The sequence below is a fragment of the Zonotrichia leucophrys genome, chromosome 1 (genome assembly GCF_028769735.1).
Source record: "Zonotrichia leucophrys gambelii isolate GWCS_2022_RI chromosome 1, RI_Zleu_2.0, whole genome shotgun sequence".
Lineage (NCBI taxonomy): Eukaryota > Metazoa > Chordata > Aves > Passeriformes > Passerellidae > Zonotrichia > Zonotrichia leucophrys.
In genome coordinates this window covers 87,034,973-87,048,934 of record NC_088169.1, presented here as the reverse complement: position 1 = coordinate 87,048,934, position 13,962 = coordinate 87,034,973, and the positions used below count along the sequence as shown (strand labels likewise).

Below are 13,962 nucleotides of genomic sequence, written 5' to 3'. Positions count from 1 at the left end.
TTTTAATTAATGTCTTGGACAGCAACAGAGTCACACTTACCCTGGCTTTATTTCAGGAGGTTTAGGTAAGGGTTTCTGGAAGCCTTTTTTCCCAACCAGCCAATATGTTTCTTCTACTCCTTTACCCTAAAATAAAACCAAAAATCCAAATAAAAAGCAGCTTTCTGACTGCCCTCTGCTTGATATGTAATTTTTCTCTCTAGGTTTCTCTGGCTTTATACGTATCCAGAGAGAGACCATGCCTGGAAATCTTGGGCTGTCTTCAGAATAGCTCAGGGATTATTTGAGTTTCACTTTCCTGAAAGAGGATATTCATTATCCTTGTTCCAACTGTCATTTACAAATTACCCTCATTGATCTGGGTCATTGGACACAGCTGAAAAGAAATTGGAAACTACAGGATCACTAATCATCTTATTTGGCAGCACTTGCATTATTAATTGAGAGATTTTACAATTCATTCTGAACTGAGTATCAGAATAATAACTTGGTCTCCCACCATGGATGGTTTAGCTTGTAAGGTGTGATGCATCTGATGAATCTATTTGATTCAATCACCTTTGACTGAAAACCAACAATCATCTTCACATAAATTAGACCCTGAAAGTACTTCAGGCTTATAATTTCCTGAAAAGCCAATTTACCTCTACTAACTATGTAAAGGTTTCTTTCCATTGACTAGACCTGGAATATTTACCCCAAATCTCCACCTGAAGAACCTGAATGATTCCACTTGTCGTGCAAGATTGTTGGGGGACCTGAGGCCATACTCAGACATTTTATTCTAGGTATTTACAGCAACCAAAGCTCCTACTTCTGTCTATTGACTATGTAAGGGTAGGAATTATGTTTATTATTATTTAGTACTGGTTTGTTTGGATATTGAAAAGTAGCAGCCTCTGTCAAGGGTGGACTACATAGTCTACTATATAAATACTTCTATCCAGCACATACAGCTGACTGCTTGATCCCAAGTCCTTCAATAGCTACATAATGTACTGAAATAAATGAAAGGGACAATTTTGGAAGGATTCAGATGGAGATTGTTGTATGAAGGCCAAAAAAGATAATAATATGAAAATTCCTCAAGCAAGATGACTCCCCTGTGAAGTGCTTCACAAAGCCCTGGCCTTCTTACCCTCAGTTCTGTTTTCCCCCTGGGTATGATTTCATAGCCTTCATTCAGTTTCCGAAGTATATCCACTGTACTTTGGCTGACATGGATTCTGTAAGCTGGGAACAGAAAGCAAAGCAGCTGGATCATTGTACTGCACACATGCTGCGAATTCCCCACTGCTGCATCCTGACAAGGAAAAGGGCTCCAAAGCAGCAGTGCTCCAATTCAGGTGTGTGCCTGGTGCAGCTGTGTGGTGCTCCTCTACGGGGAGTTTAATGCTGACTGATGGATTCTTCCATGCAGGGCTGTAAAGAGCACAGGGGGAGAGGAGATCTGCGTTGGGGGCTTCCTGGAGAAGGATACCAAACACACTCAGTGTAGAAGTCCATCTCTTCATAAAGATAGTAAGTGGTTTCCAGTAACATTTCAGTTAGATTTCTGTTTTATCTATTGCCACAGTATAACTAGGGAATGAGAAAGAAATGAAAAATAGCAAACTGTCCTGCTGCAAACACCCAACATAACTTGAAAACTCGGATGAAGAGCAGAGAGATAAAGTTTGCAAGGGAACATAAAGAAAATGTGGCTATGCATGTAGATATGTATGGATTTTTAGTAATTTATTCCACCCAGAGCTGCCATTTAGTCTATGAACAAAAAGGGCAAAGGTGGAGAAATTTATTGGATTCCCATCCTCCTCAGATTGTTTTACAGCCACTGCTGGGACTCACTGAAATTTTTTATTGTTCTGCTTGTGTGAACAAGACAGGAAATATTTCTAAAATATTTCCCCCAAAGTATTTTTTTTTGGGTTGAGCTTTTATTTCAATTTTGACAATCACATTGCCTTCCCCTTTGAAGGATGGGGTATGAGCTGATTAATTTTTTTCCCATAATAATAAGAAAGAAAAACACCAGTTTGAATATGTAGAGGAAGATCACACAGCTATGAGCTACATTTCCTGAGGGACTAACCTGCAATTTGCCTATTTATCCATATGCATTTCTATTAATGTTCTTGTACCTGCAGTGCTCCTGCTGTCTGCAGTCTCAGTGGGATTTCTATGACCACAGGTATGATAGAGGCAGTGCCCACCCGTGCTTCAACCCTTGATTTGTGAAAGGTAAGTGAATTATTTTACTGTGCAAGAACAGCTCTGAATTAAGAGTTCTTAGCACTGACTGAAAGCAAGATCCAAACCATGCTGGAGGAAAGTAGAGCAAGATTCATATTGCTTTTGGTTGATGGGATTCAAGTCAGAGAACTGCAGCTGGAAGGCAGGGTCCTAAAGGCCAACCTACAATGGCAAAATTGGTGCCCTCTCCTTCAGGCCGCTTTGAATTCTGTCATTTGCCTTCCCCCTTTCTGTGGCTGTCCCAAACACTCACGCAGGCCCGTGGACTCCATCCTTGACGCCGTGTTCACCGTGTCCCCGAAGAGGCAGTACCGCGGCATGGTCAGCCCCACCACGCCTGCCACACAGGGCCCTGAAAGGCACGGCAGCTGCATTACCCACATACTCCTGCACAAATCCGGGGGTTCACTGACAAGCAAATCTCGTCTGCTCCTCTGATACTCAAAAATCCTATTGGGAATACAGGAGAAGGTTTTCTAAAGGTTTCATTGGCCTTGGTGCTTGCTAAAATCAGTCAAAAGTTAAGCATTGCTCTGGATTTCATGCTGGTGTTTCATGTCTGAGAAAGGTCGTGTGTGGTAGGCCCTTGGATCACCAGCATCTGGGAGAAATTTGTTCAGAGTTCATGGAAACTGAAGGGTAATCATAATCTCATTTTAAAAAGGTCTTTGTCTTTTTCCATGTAAGAAAACTAAAGTTAGATCCTACGACATGCCCCGTAACCTGCTGAAACAGGATTAAAAATCAGCCTTGGGAGTCAAGAGGTGCTGGCAGCACTCTGGACCACCCTGTGTCCCCTCCTTGGAAAAGAAGACACTGTTAGCTGGCCTGTCTAGCCAAGACCTCTTTTTCCCCTCTTTCTCATTCTTTATACAAGATCTCTTCACTTCCTAAGTAGCTTCCAAAGAATCATTGCCAAGTTGTCAGGGAGAGGTATGTGTGCAGGATCCACATGATCATGAACAGACTGGGAGATAAAATGTGTGGAAGCCAAACAGCAGAGACAACTTTCATCTGGGGCATTTGGCTTAGTTAATGTTTAGACTGCGCTCTGAAAGAGGAGAGGCTAAATTTCATTGCCTACAATAGAAAATATTGGGCTTGCAAAATAAATGCAAAAATAAAAATAAAAAGCAATGCAATAAGGTGTGGGGCTTCCTGCAGACAAAGGGCAGGACTCTCTGTATTTTCCATCAGAGGCCTTTATGATATATGCCTTTTCAGGCTTTGCCTGCCTTTTCAATGTCATGATCCTTCTGAGTTAAGATTTAGTACAACTGATATCTAGGAAATCTTTTCCTGTGAAAGATTACAAGAGATGTGAACATTGTACATCATCAACAGTATCTGAAATTATGCTATAGATTAGGGTTTTCATAATATAAAGAGATTATAGGTTAAAATGTTGGGTTTAAAACAGTAATAATATAAATAGTAGCAATTGTGGCCTAATTTAGAAGTGATAAGTTACTTAGTTTTGTACCATGCAATTTTATGCTGATTTTAGCATTATTTTAAAATGTTGATCCTTTATATGGTTTTCAGATCTATCTTAAGGATAGTAAAACCCCATTGCTGAAAGCAATGAACCCCTCTTGCTGTGACCTCTGAAAAGGTGTTGCTGCTCAAAGTTGCCAGATTTTAAAATACTTCATGAGGATGCAAACTCAGAGGTAAGACAGATATTGACTCCTGCCTGATGAATCACTGTTTGATAAAAGACTTAAAAGAGAGAGGAAGAATGGTTCGTACAAAAAGTATTACAAGGACTTGAGCAGCATGGATCAAACTGGATAAAACACAGCAGGCAGAGACTGCTGGAGAGCATGAAAACCTGATTTAAGGGGGTTTCTTTTCAACTGTGAGTGTACCTCAGACACAACACTGCTCCTCAGAATCTCCTACAAGCTAATTTCCATCCTTATCATTACTGTCTAATTTGTTTCAAGCTTTTCAGGAGAGGAACTACTAAACTTCCTCACTAGAGGAAGTTTAATTCAGGTTTTCATCTATAGGCACTTCTCTACACAACTGTAAAGGCACTGTTGATAGTCTCAGCCAAGGACCTTATGATCCCCTAACTGGTCTTTATTGTGTGCATGCTAATGTTGACATATACACAAAAACTGGTCTCGTTGGAGACTTCTTATTCATGCTTCAGTAAGAGGCTTCCCTGAGAAAATACTGTCTCACAAAACACTGCCTCTCTTCTTTTTGTGGCGATAACGTGACAGCAGCCGTCCCAAATCTCACTAAGGATCAAAGCTCCTTCTGTAATAGGTGATGCAAGGACACCAAAAGGCGGTTTCTGTTGAAAAATCAGCCCTCACTGAGGAGAATTTGTGCTCAATTTGTTAGACCGTGCTGCTAAGAACACCAGGGTCATGGGCTTGATCCCTGCATGGGCTACTCACTTGAGAGTTGGACTCCATGATCCTTGTGGGTCCCTTACAACTCAGAGTATGCTATAATTCTGTGATTCCATTTCAGAAGCATAAATAAAGGCAGATGAGCTTCTACTGTAGTCAGTGGAGACCAAGTCAATGTGGTCAACTGAGCCACAAGAGCTTTTCCACTCCTGCCCATGAACAGCTTTACAGGGTTCATTTACATGTCCTCAAAATGAGTGCAGACTCCCTGAAAGTCCTGGAAACACCTCCATGTGGGTGCCTGAATTCAGGTTTCCTACTCTGCTGGTGCAATCACCCAGACATTTCTGCACAAATCTCACAACATAGAAGAAGCAAGATTTTTAGGGCGAGGTGTTATCTTTCTAGAATACTGCTTTTAAGTCTGTCCAGTTGCAGAAGTTTCTCAGCTCAAAACCAACAGTACCATATAAGCCAAAATTACACATTCCCTGTGTTGAAAACATTTAAGACTTAATGTGGTCACTGCCTTCACCTCTTTGTGTGTGTTCCCCTTTTTCCAAACAGCTTCAGTAGAAGGCTAAGAAAAACTTCCAATGGTAAATCTCCTACAGTTACAAGTTTCAGAGGAAACTAGACACCCTGTGATGAGGACCTCATGGCCTAGTTGTTTAATTACACAGGCCCAGAGGTTTGCTTTGAAGTGTCTCTTTGCCAGGGCTTGCAAGGGTCAGTTAACGAGAGGCTCTGGCTAAGACTCTGCAAAGACCATCAGCAGCACTGCAGAGTTTGAGAGTCAAGATCAAAGTGCAGGGCTGATTGCCAGAGAGCCTGACTGATACACAAATCATCCTCAGCCTCCGTGGAAGAGCTTATCTTCTCACCACTGCTTTGGCTGACTGTCCTGCTCCAGCTCAGGCATGGGTAATGGGGAAACAGCTGAGTCAGCCGGGTTATCCTGGACCTGCAGTGAACTCAAGAGAGGACAGCCAAGATTCCAGGATGTGTTTAAAGCAGGGGAGAAAATGCAGACCAAGCACTCATCGTCCTCTCCTCTTTGCCTTTCCTATGCATTGCCACAAGTGCATCATGGGCATGGGCCATCCGAAGTTCCCAGAGGTGCAGCTTTCCCTCAGGATGGAAAAGGCATGGGCAAAATGCCAATGCCCAAAATGCATTTACTGCTTTGCTGAGAGGGCATCGTGAGCTCTTCTTGGCACCCATTTCCAAAGAGCAGCTGAAGTACGTGAATGAGGGTCACACCCTTTCTCCATGCTTTCCAGGACAGTGAAAGTGTCAGCCAGGTTCTCCTCTCCCCCAAGAGCTTCCCCAAGGCTTTCATGATGCTGATCATTTCCTCTTCATCCATCTTTTCTCAGGAGAATCGGGGTCTAGGGTTAATCAAACTCAGCCGTGAGCTCCGTGGCTCAGAGAGCTGGTTTGCTTTGGAATGTGTGATTGTGGCTGCTCCCATGACAGAATGATGCTGCCAGATCTATGCAAAACAAGATGTGCAGAGTCCTCCACCCTCTTCCCCTCACACCCAAAACAAAAGTTCATAGCAATTCTGCTTTCCAGATATCCAGAGTTCATAAAAACAAAAAGAATATGTTACTATCCCCTGTAGACATCACCTAGGGATGTATTTTTTGGCCAACTGCATGGGAGATACATTGCAGAACTGCTGTCAACAGGCAGCAGCAGATGTTGCACAGCAAATTCCTCTCTTTCCATGTTGAAAATATGCTGCTGGTGCTCCAGAGACTCCTGCTCTGGGCAAGACAATCTGCAGCCATAGTCTCATCTAATTTCTGACAGAGTATAAAACACACAGTGCTCCTGCAATCATTCCTTAATGCTTTACACTTCTGTGAAGGGTCAACTAAGAATCACAAACTTCAAAGAAAACAGTAGGGAGATGTGTTTTAGAGATAACTCCAAAAGAGGGTCTTATAAGGTCTAGGATTCATAATATTGATTTTAACTCTGCTAAGGTCACAGCTCTGTTCTTGGGATATTCTGACTGAGATACTTCCTTTACTCTTCTTTTGTCTCCCAACATGTACATCAGAGACCAGGATACTGACATCTGCAAAATGCTTGCATGCTAAAGCTCCAAAAGTGTGGATATTATCAGATAAGCAGAAGGATAAAACCCCATACATTACTGGGTCAGACTCCTGGGCATTCATAGTCATTGCTTGGCTTCCCTACAGTGGGCAACACCTGGTACTTTAGAGGAAGAGGCAGGAAATCTGGTGACAAACAGCTGGGAAAAAAAGTTATCTAAAAAAATGTATAAAATTATGAATGAAGGTTCATATATATTATACAAATACTGATTCATGATAATAGCAGATGTATTTTCCTACATTTAAAATACTTTTGCCTATATAACTGTAGTTCTACTGTTTTGGAATTTTTTGTTTTACTTTGGAGTTGAACTACATTTTGTTTGTATATATATATATATATATATATATGGAACTTCCTCCTTTCATTTTAAAGAAGCAATCTTTCTGTTGATTGAATACATTATGACTTCTACATCAGAGATAATGTTTTCTTTATAACATAACTTTTTCTTAAGAGCTGTATCACATTTTTCTTCCAGTATATCCTACCTGTAATAAATACCTCCAGTCTTTTTGTGCTTTCGTTTTATATGCCAGTGTTTCTGTGCTTTTTCATTTCAGAATGGAGTGGTAAAGGCATCACTGGGTGTCTCGATATCCCACTTCTGAAGGTGCTATGGCACATTAAAGAGCTATCCATATGATGAAACCCTTGTGACTAACATGCCAGATGCAGTTCCTGGCTGAGACAGAATACAAAATCTCTCCTTAAAATGATACTAAGCCAATTTCCTCCAGAAACCCTCTCTGGGTTTTGTTTTTCCATTTTAACTGCCTTGTTGATGTGGAAGAATTTAAAGTGTCTTGTAAGGGTGTTTTTTGGAGGACAGGCATGAAGAAAGAATTCGGAGTTGGAAATGCAGTTGAGAAGGAGCTCTCTGATGTTCAGTTGCCTACCTGTGTGCAGCCCAATTCGTATCCTGAGGGGAATGTCTGGCATGTGCCTCATTTTGAATGTTCCCACAGAGCTGAGGATGTCCAAGGACATGTTGGCTATTTCAGCTGCGTGCTTGTTTCCATTCCGTTTTGGGAGCCCCGAGGCAACCATGTAGGCATCACCAATTGTCTCCACCTAGCAAATACCATCATATTAAGAAATAAATATAGAAATTGAAAAATATGGAAAGGAAACACAGAATAAAATTACTTCTCACCTTGTAAACATCATGGTTTCCAAGAACAGCATCGAAGAGAGAGTAAAGGTCATTCAGAAGGTCAACTACTTCAATGGGCTCACTGAGGGCTGAAATGGATGTGAAGCCCACAATGTCATTGAAGTAGATGGTCACCTGGTCAAAATACTCTGGTTCCACAGTGCCACCAGTCTTGAGAGCTTCTGCCACTGAACTGAAACAGCAACACAAAAAAGATGGCAGGGAACAAGCCCTTTTCTAGTGCATGCTCAAGAGCTCAGACTCTTGCTTTTTTGTGTTCAGATCTTCCACGGAATGGCTGTAACCAGCATTGATTAGAGTTTCTTAGTTTGATTTGAAGGTGCTTGTCAAAACTGATGGTCAGGTCTACAATGTTGCTCATTTCTGGGGAAGGGTGCTGTCCAGACTAGATATGGGCTTGTTTTGGGGTTGTTTTGGTTTGGTTTTCTGAAGATTTTTTTACCAGTTAAAGTACCAGTACTTACGGTGGAAGCATTTGTGACAGCAGTTTTTCTGTCTTCTGTTTTTCAACCTCTAGCTCTTCAGTCCGCTCGCTGATTAAATCTTCCAGGTTGCTTGAGTACTGCTCAAGCATCCTGAGCATTGAGTCAATGATATTGGTCTTCTTCCCTTTGTTGATGGTTTTGAACTGGAAAATCAAACTGGAGAGTTATTTGTCTGACTCTTTACATCACTGTAGCACTCTGAGTTTGGAGAGGAACAAAAAGCAAATATTTCTTTGGAGGTGTCGTGCTAAAGACTGGATTTTTAAATGGCAAAAGTTCAAAGATAATGGAAAAGGAGAATTAGAAGGTGAATTTGCACCAATCAGTGAGAGTCAGATGAAACACAACCTTACAGCAGCTGTCAATATGTACATTGTTACAGAGTCTTGTCTGGCCGCAGGTTTGCAACCCCATTTATCCCATGAACAATCTTTAGGGTAACTTGCAAAACTTTGCATTCAGAGGCACAAGGTTCAGGGTGTTAGCAACACTTACAACCTTTTTACATGTTACAGCACTTAAATCCACCTTTGCACACTGACATGCATGTGTACTGCCACCTCCATTCCCAGGTCTTCACTGAGTTGTGCTTTCTCCTCCTGACCTGAAGTTGAGCTGCTGGAACTTTTGGATAATTTGTGACTTTAGAGGCTACCTTAGACTCAACAGCGGAGTCAGCAGGTTCAAAATTATTCACAGCTTCATAGAACCAAAAGGCAAAAATTAAGCATATTTTTTTACCTCTTTTGAGGAAATGCCCTAAAGTTGTGTCAGGGAAGGTTTATATTGAATATTGGTATTTCTTTTTTTTCACAGAAAGGGTTTGTAAAACCTGTTTGGAACAGACTGCTTAGGATAATGGTTGGAGTTACTATCCTTGTTAGTACTCAAGAAACATGTGGATGTGGCACTTGAGGACATGGTTTAACAGCACACATGGTGGTGGTATGGGGTTGATGATTGATGATCTTAAAAGACCAACCTTAATGAGTCTATGATTCTATCACCTTATAAGAACACAGAAATGACACTGCTTGATCAGAAAGGGGGTTATTTTGCCAGTACCTGTCCATGAGATTGGCCAGTAACAGATACCTAGGAAAGCTGTTTAAACAGGCCACAGGTACACTCATATTTCCTTGGGATATTCTCCAAGCTTCCACCAATCTGGAATTGAGAGACCTCCTATGCCAAACATTGTATCTTTGTCTTTAACAGTCTTTCGTGAATTTTTCTTATAGTTATCATTTAAACACTTTAGAAGATTAAAAGAAAAATTGGTCTGAAGGTGAATAATTTACAAATCTTCCATTTCCATGCGACCATCTGTGCAGGTACACTGCTAATGTGAAGACATCAAGCCCATGTCCAGGCTGCTCCATCACCCCTCAGTCAGGACAAGTCTAGGGCTCTGCAATGTCTTCATTCTTTAATAACTGAGTTAAAGCAAAAAGAAAAAACCCAAACAATAAAACACTTCCCTGCCAAGAACAAACAATGGGATTACACCAGCTTCTTTATTTACTGACCTTATGAAACACCTCCTCAAATGTTGGACGTCGTTCAGGAGCTTCAGCCCAGCATTGTTTCATTACCTGGATGCATGCCAGGGGGGCTACCTCAGGAGCTACATTTGGGCGACACAGGGGAGGGGGCTTCTTCACTTTCTTTATAATTTCTGTGGCAAAGAGAAGATTGGGAAGCACATTGTAAGATGGAGGACCTTGATAGGGGCAAATGACATGGACCTTTCCTTGTGTCCCTGGCTTGCTTCTTCAGCTGTCACTCTTAGTCCTCAGCACCCAGTGTCTGTGCCAAATGGAGCTGGGAGTTTCTGCTTTTCACTGTCAGGAGTCTCTTGAAGGATTTAAAGAAGATTCATGTCCCTGGAGAACCAGGTTATGAGTAATAAAGTGGCTGGATGGGGGAAGGACATGTGACAGATGGATGTGTGAGCCTGCGGGCTTGTATTTAATGAAATTGCCTCTGACTCTCTCCACTAGGACCTGCAGTCTTCTAAGACAGCAGAGGTTTATGGCTGAGCCCAGACAGGAAGGATACCAGCCTCTGATGCTTCATCATTAACTGGGAACCAGGACGTAGGAGGTTGCTGGGAGTGGCGACAGTGGAAAGTATGTTATGGGGGAGAGGTTGAGTTCAAAACACTGTCTGGCAAATGACTCCTTGTCTAGAGCTCCCTTCCTAGAAATGAGGCTTGTAAGGGACTGGGCTTGGGTATTCAAATCCTGAGAAGTCAGTCTTTTAACACCCACCAAAGTTATGGTATTTGAAATCTTATTTTGCTCAGTGCAGAGCAAGCAAACAGAGTGAAAACCTCTTTCTCTGGCAGAAATCCTGCTGTTGCTGTGAGTACCCAAAGCTTTTCAGGATTTACAGTCTTCTTTAAAGATCTTTGGCTCATCTCCGCAGACTCCACCAAATGAACTAATCCAAACATCTGGCCCCAAAACTTCCAGGGGCAGCTGAGAGGAAATGCCTTCCCCAGATTGTTTTAATGTTCACAAGTGAAAGCTCCTTAGGACTGAGACACAATGAGTAGAAAGTCATCATTTTATCAGGTTAGAAAACAGGACTGTGTTCAACATTTGCTGGAGGTTCTGCAGGAGGGATGAGGTGGGAGAAACCTGCTAATTGCATCATAGTCTACATCATAGGTCCAGCTCTGATTTACAGAGTGGGATCCATTATTAACTTCGTCATTGCATTCTGACAGCAGCTTCAGGCATAGAAAAGTCAGGGCCCCATTTTTACAGCTGAACTGGCACATACTGAATTATCATACCCCGCCTGATGGTTGTCCAGCTTAAAATGTGTTGAGAATGGGCCGTCACTGAAATCAGCTAATTTTAAATTGTTGTCACTCCCTCTCTGTTTAAGTGCTTCTGACCTGACCCTGACTGCAGTGGGTTTGTTCTTCCCATAGATGCACAGCATGGTTGCACCATTACCAGCTCCTGAAGACTCCACCTGTTTGCTGTTTCTGATACACCTAAGCAAAATGATACATCACTTTGACCTCTGTTGAAGAGAGGGCCTCTTTAGAAAAGAAAGGATTAAGGACAAATTGATGAGCAGATGGACAAAATAGGATGTTGGCAAGGGGTCCAGCTCAAAAACTTCAGCCTCCATGATGCACAAAAGAGGGACAATGAGTGGGAAGCAAAGGAGTTTCTAAGCTATGGGAAGTTCTGCCCTCAGATTTCACCCCATACTAAGATGAAAAGTCCGAGTTTCCGCAGGGAACTGGAGGTGCTGCAGAGGCCTGAAGCATCCTGGAGAGCACCCAGAATCCTGATCCCAGTGAAAGCCGTGATGAGACATGTACCAAGGCTGTGATGAGAACCCTACATTTTGATGTTTATTATGAATGTTGTGTTGGAAACAGACTTCTGCCACTGAGAAAGGTCATGAGACTAATAAATTATTGCCTTATTAGTAAGGGGACTTGGCCAGGCCTTTTATGAAGTTCTCTGCACAAAGCCTTAAAAATATACTGTAGTAGTTGCCTACCTTCAGCTGAGAGCTCTGATGTGCAGTAAGGTGGACCCCGAGCAACCACCTCTTGCAGGATGATTGCAAAGCTGTAAATGTCCCCCTTGATTGTGCCCTTTCTGCACATGTCTGGGTCCCGCAGTAACTCAGGAGCTGTCCAGAGCAATTCTAAAAAAATTTCAGAGCATTGCATTTCTTACACTTTAACTCAGACTATTGCAAAGTAAATGCTTAAATGAATACCTTATTTCAGTCATTTGATGAAAAGCTGGAAAATACTACATTATTTACTGAATCAAATCTTTTACTTCTAGTGGAATGTTAGAAATACTAAACTTCTGTGCTGACCAAAAAAAAAAAAAAAATTTCCAAGTTTTACTCTATGGGTTTTCTTAAAAACTGCCACACCAACAATATGTATCATATAACACCAGCCATGAACTTCAACATAAGAAGTCATCTCAACACTGCCAGAAGCTTTAACACCATTTTTTTGATTTAAAATATTCCTGAGACAAAATATTGGCACCAAATTTTGACTCTCTTGTTACAGTTGTTGCTCTTTTACAAAGCAACAATTAGCAACATATTTTCTGTAGTTCTTTTTAGATGAAAATAGTTTCTGTAAAAGCAGTTTGTGACAATCTGATGCGCGGTCTTTATAATCCAATAGTTCAAAGGACAAAAGACACAGTTGTAAAATATATCCAACTTCATGAAGAAATGAATCTTCAAACTGAGATTTTGTTACCCTGGTAACTGTGCATTCTGAGTAATGGGGATATGGAACATTTCTGCCACTGCAAATGTGTTTATCTTCTGTAAGGGAGGAGAAGAATTCTTCTGTCTGACAACTGCCCTATCTGAGACACTGAAAATGTGTAAGCATAAAATCCCATGACAGAGGGATCAAAACATGAAATACTATTGGAAAACAGGTTTCAAGAATAAATTAGGATACCAGAGGAACCCCAAAGCAATGGCCACATGAAAGAAATCCTGTCCAAGTCTCCAAACCTGGTCCCATGAGGGCTGTTCTTAAGTGGTGGGAATCTCATGTGGCAGCCTTTGGTGATTGGCATGTAGAGGACCTGTTTCAAAGAGATCTACATAATTTTGTCTTTTAGATGACTTATTTTAACAAGAAAAAGTATCTTTTCATTTGGGATAACATAAAACTCTAAATATTGGATTGGGTCTAAGGCTGTGAAGCCATTCTACTGGCTACAGTACTGATAAGATTTCAGGAACAATTCAGTGCTTCTCCAACTGCAAGAAGCTGAAGTTCTGTCATTGCTTACACTAAAATATATTTTCTTTACCAAATCACTCTGTTATTCGCTTCACTTTCAGGCAGTCTGAAAAAACCTTTGCTTACCCTTTCTTATAACAATGCATGGTATGGAGGAAACTAGATGCAGTGAGATTGAGCACGAAAATCCTTGTGTGGCCACTGGCCTGAAATTGTACTTGGACAAACATCTGTTAAATCAATGGACAAATATTTAAAAAAACATATTTTGTCATCACACCTACCTTCTGGGGATGGCTGAATATAGGGGCATTTTTGTGCCTCTAAGATCTCATTATAACCATAGTCAGTGATCTTCAGGACAAACCGGCCATCCACAACACAGTTACGAGACTTGAGACGTCCATGGGCAAAATCTCGATGATGCAAATATCTGATTCCCTATGAAACGCAGAAAAAAATCCAGGTTGGTCCTTAAGAATTATCTTATCCATCAGCAGTCAGAGACACCAAGCCACTTTGTCACCTCAGATGGCATCAAATGCAGCATTGACTCTATGTCAAATGCAGTAATGATCGAAACAACAAACTATGAGAGAAGTTTAGAAATGGATTAGGTACATGAAATAGGTTTGTCTGGGCCCTAAAGTAGTATTGGAAAGGTCTGACAACTTCAGGAAGAGTCAGATGCCTCCCTCTGTAGCCCTATGTCTCACTGCACCCAGAAGTTCTGTTTTTAGGTAAGGATAAGAAAGTGGACCCAAGTGTTACTAAACAGGT

The 13,962-nt window shown here is 41.5% G+C and overlaps 1 protein-coding gene across 1 annotated transcript in view; it reads right to left on the bottom strand.

The window, feature by feature from the left end:
* The window catches only part of GUCY2F (guanylate cyclase 2F, retinal), a 38,455-nt gene that overhangs the window by 9,082 nt on the left and 15,411 nt on the right, over positions 1-13,962 (bottom strand). The window contains 9 exon segments of the mRNA XM_064738006.1: positions 35-126; positions 1,139-1,233; positions 2,507-2,605; positions 7,655-7,829; positions 7,912-8,104; positions 8,397-8,560; positions 9,947-10,095; positions 11,949-12,098; positions 13,467-13,623. Of these exon segments, the coding sequence (XP_064594076.1) occupies positions 35-126; positions 1,139-1,233; positions 2,507-2,605; positions 7,655-7,829; positions 7,912-8,104; positions 8,397-8,560; positions 9,947-10,095; positions 11,949-12,098; positions 13,467-13,623 (1,274 nt within the window).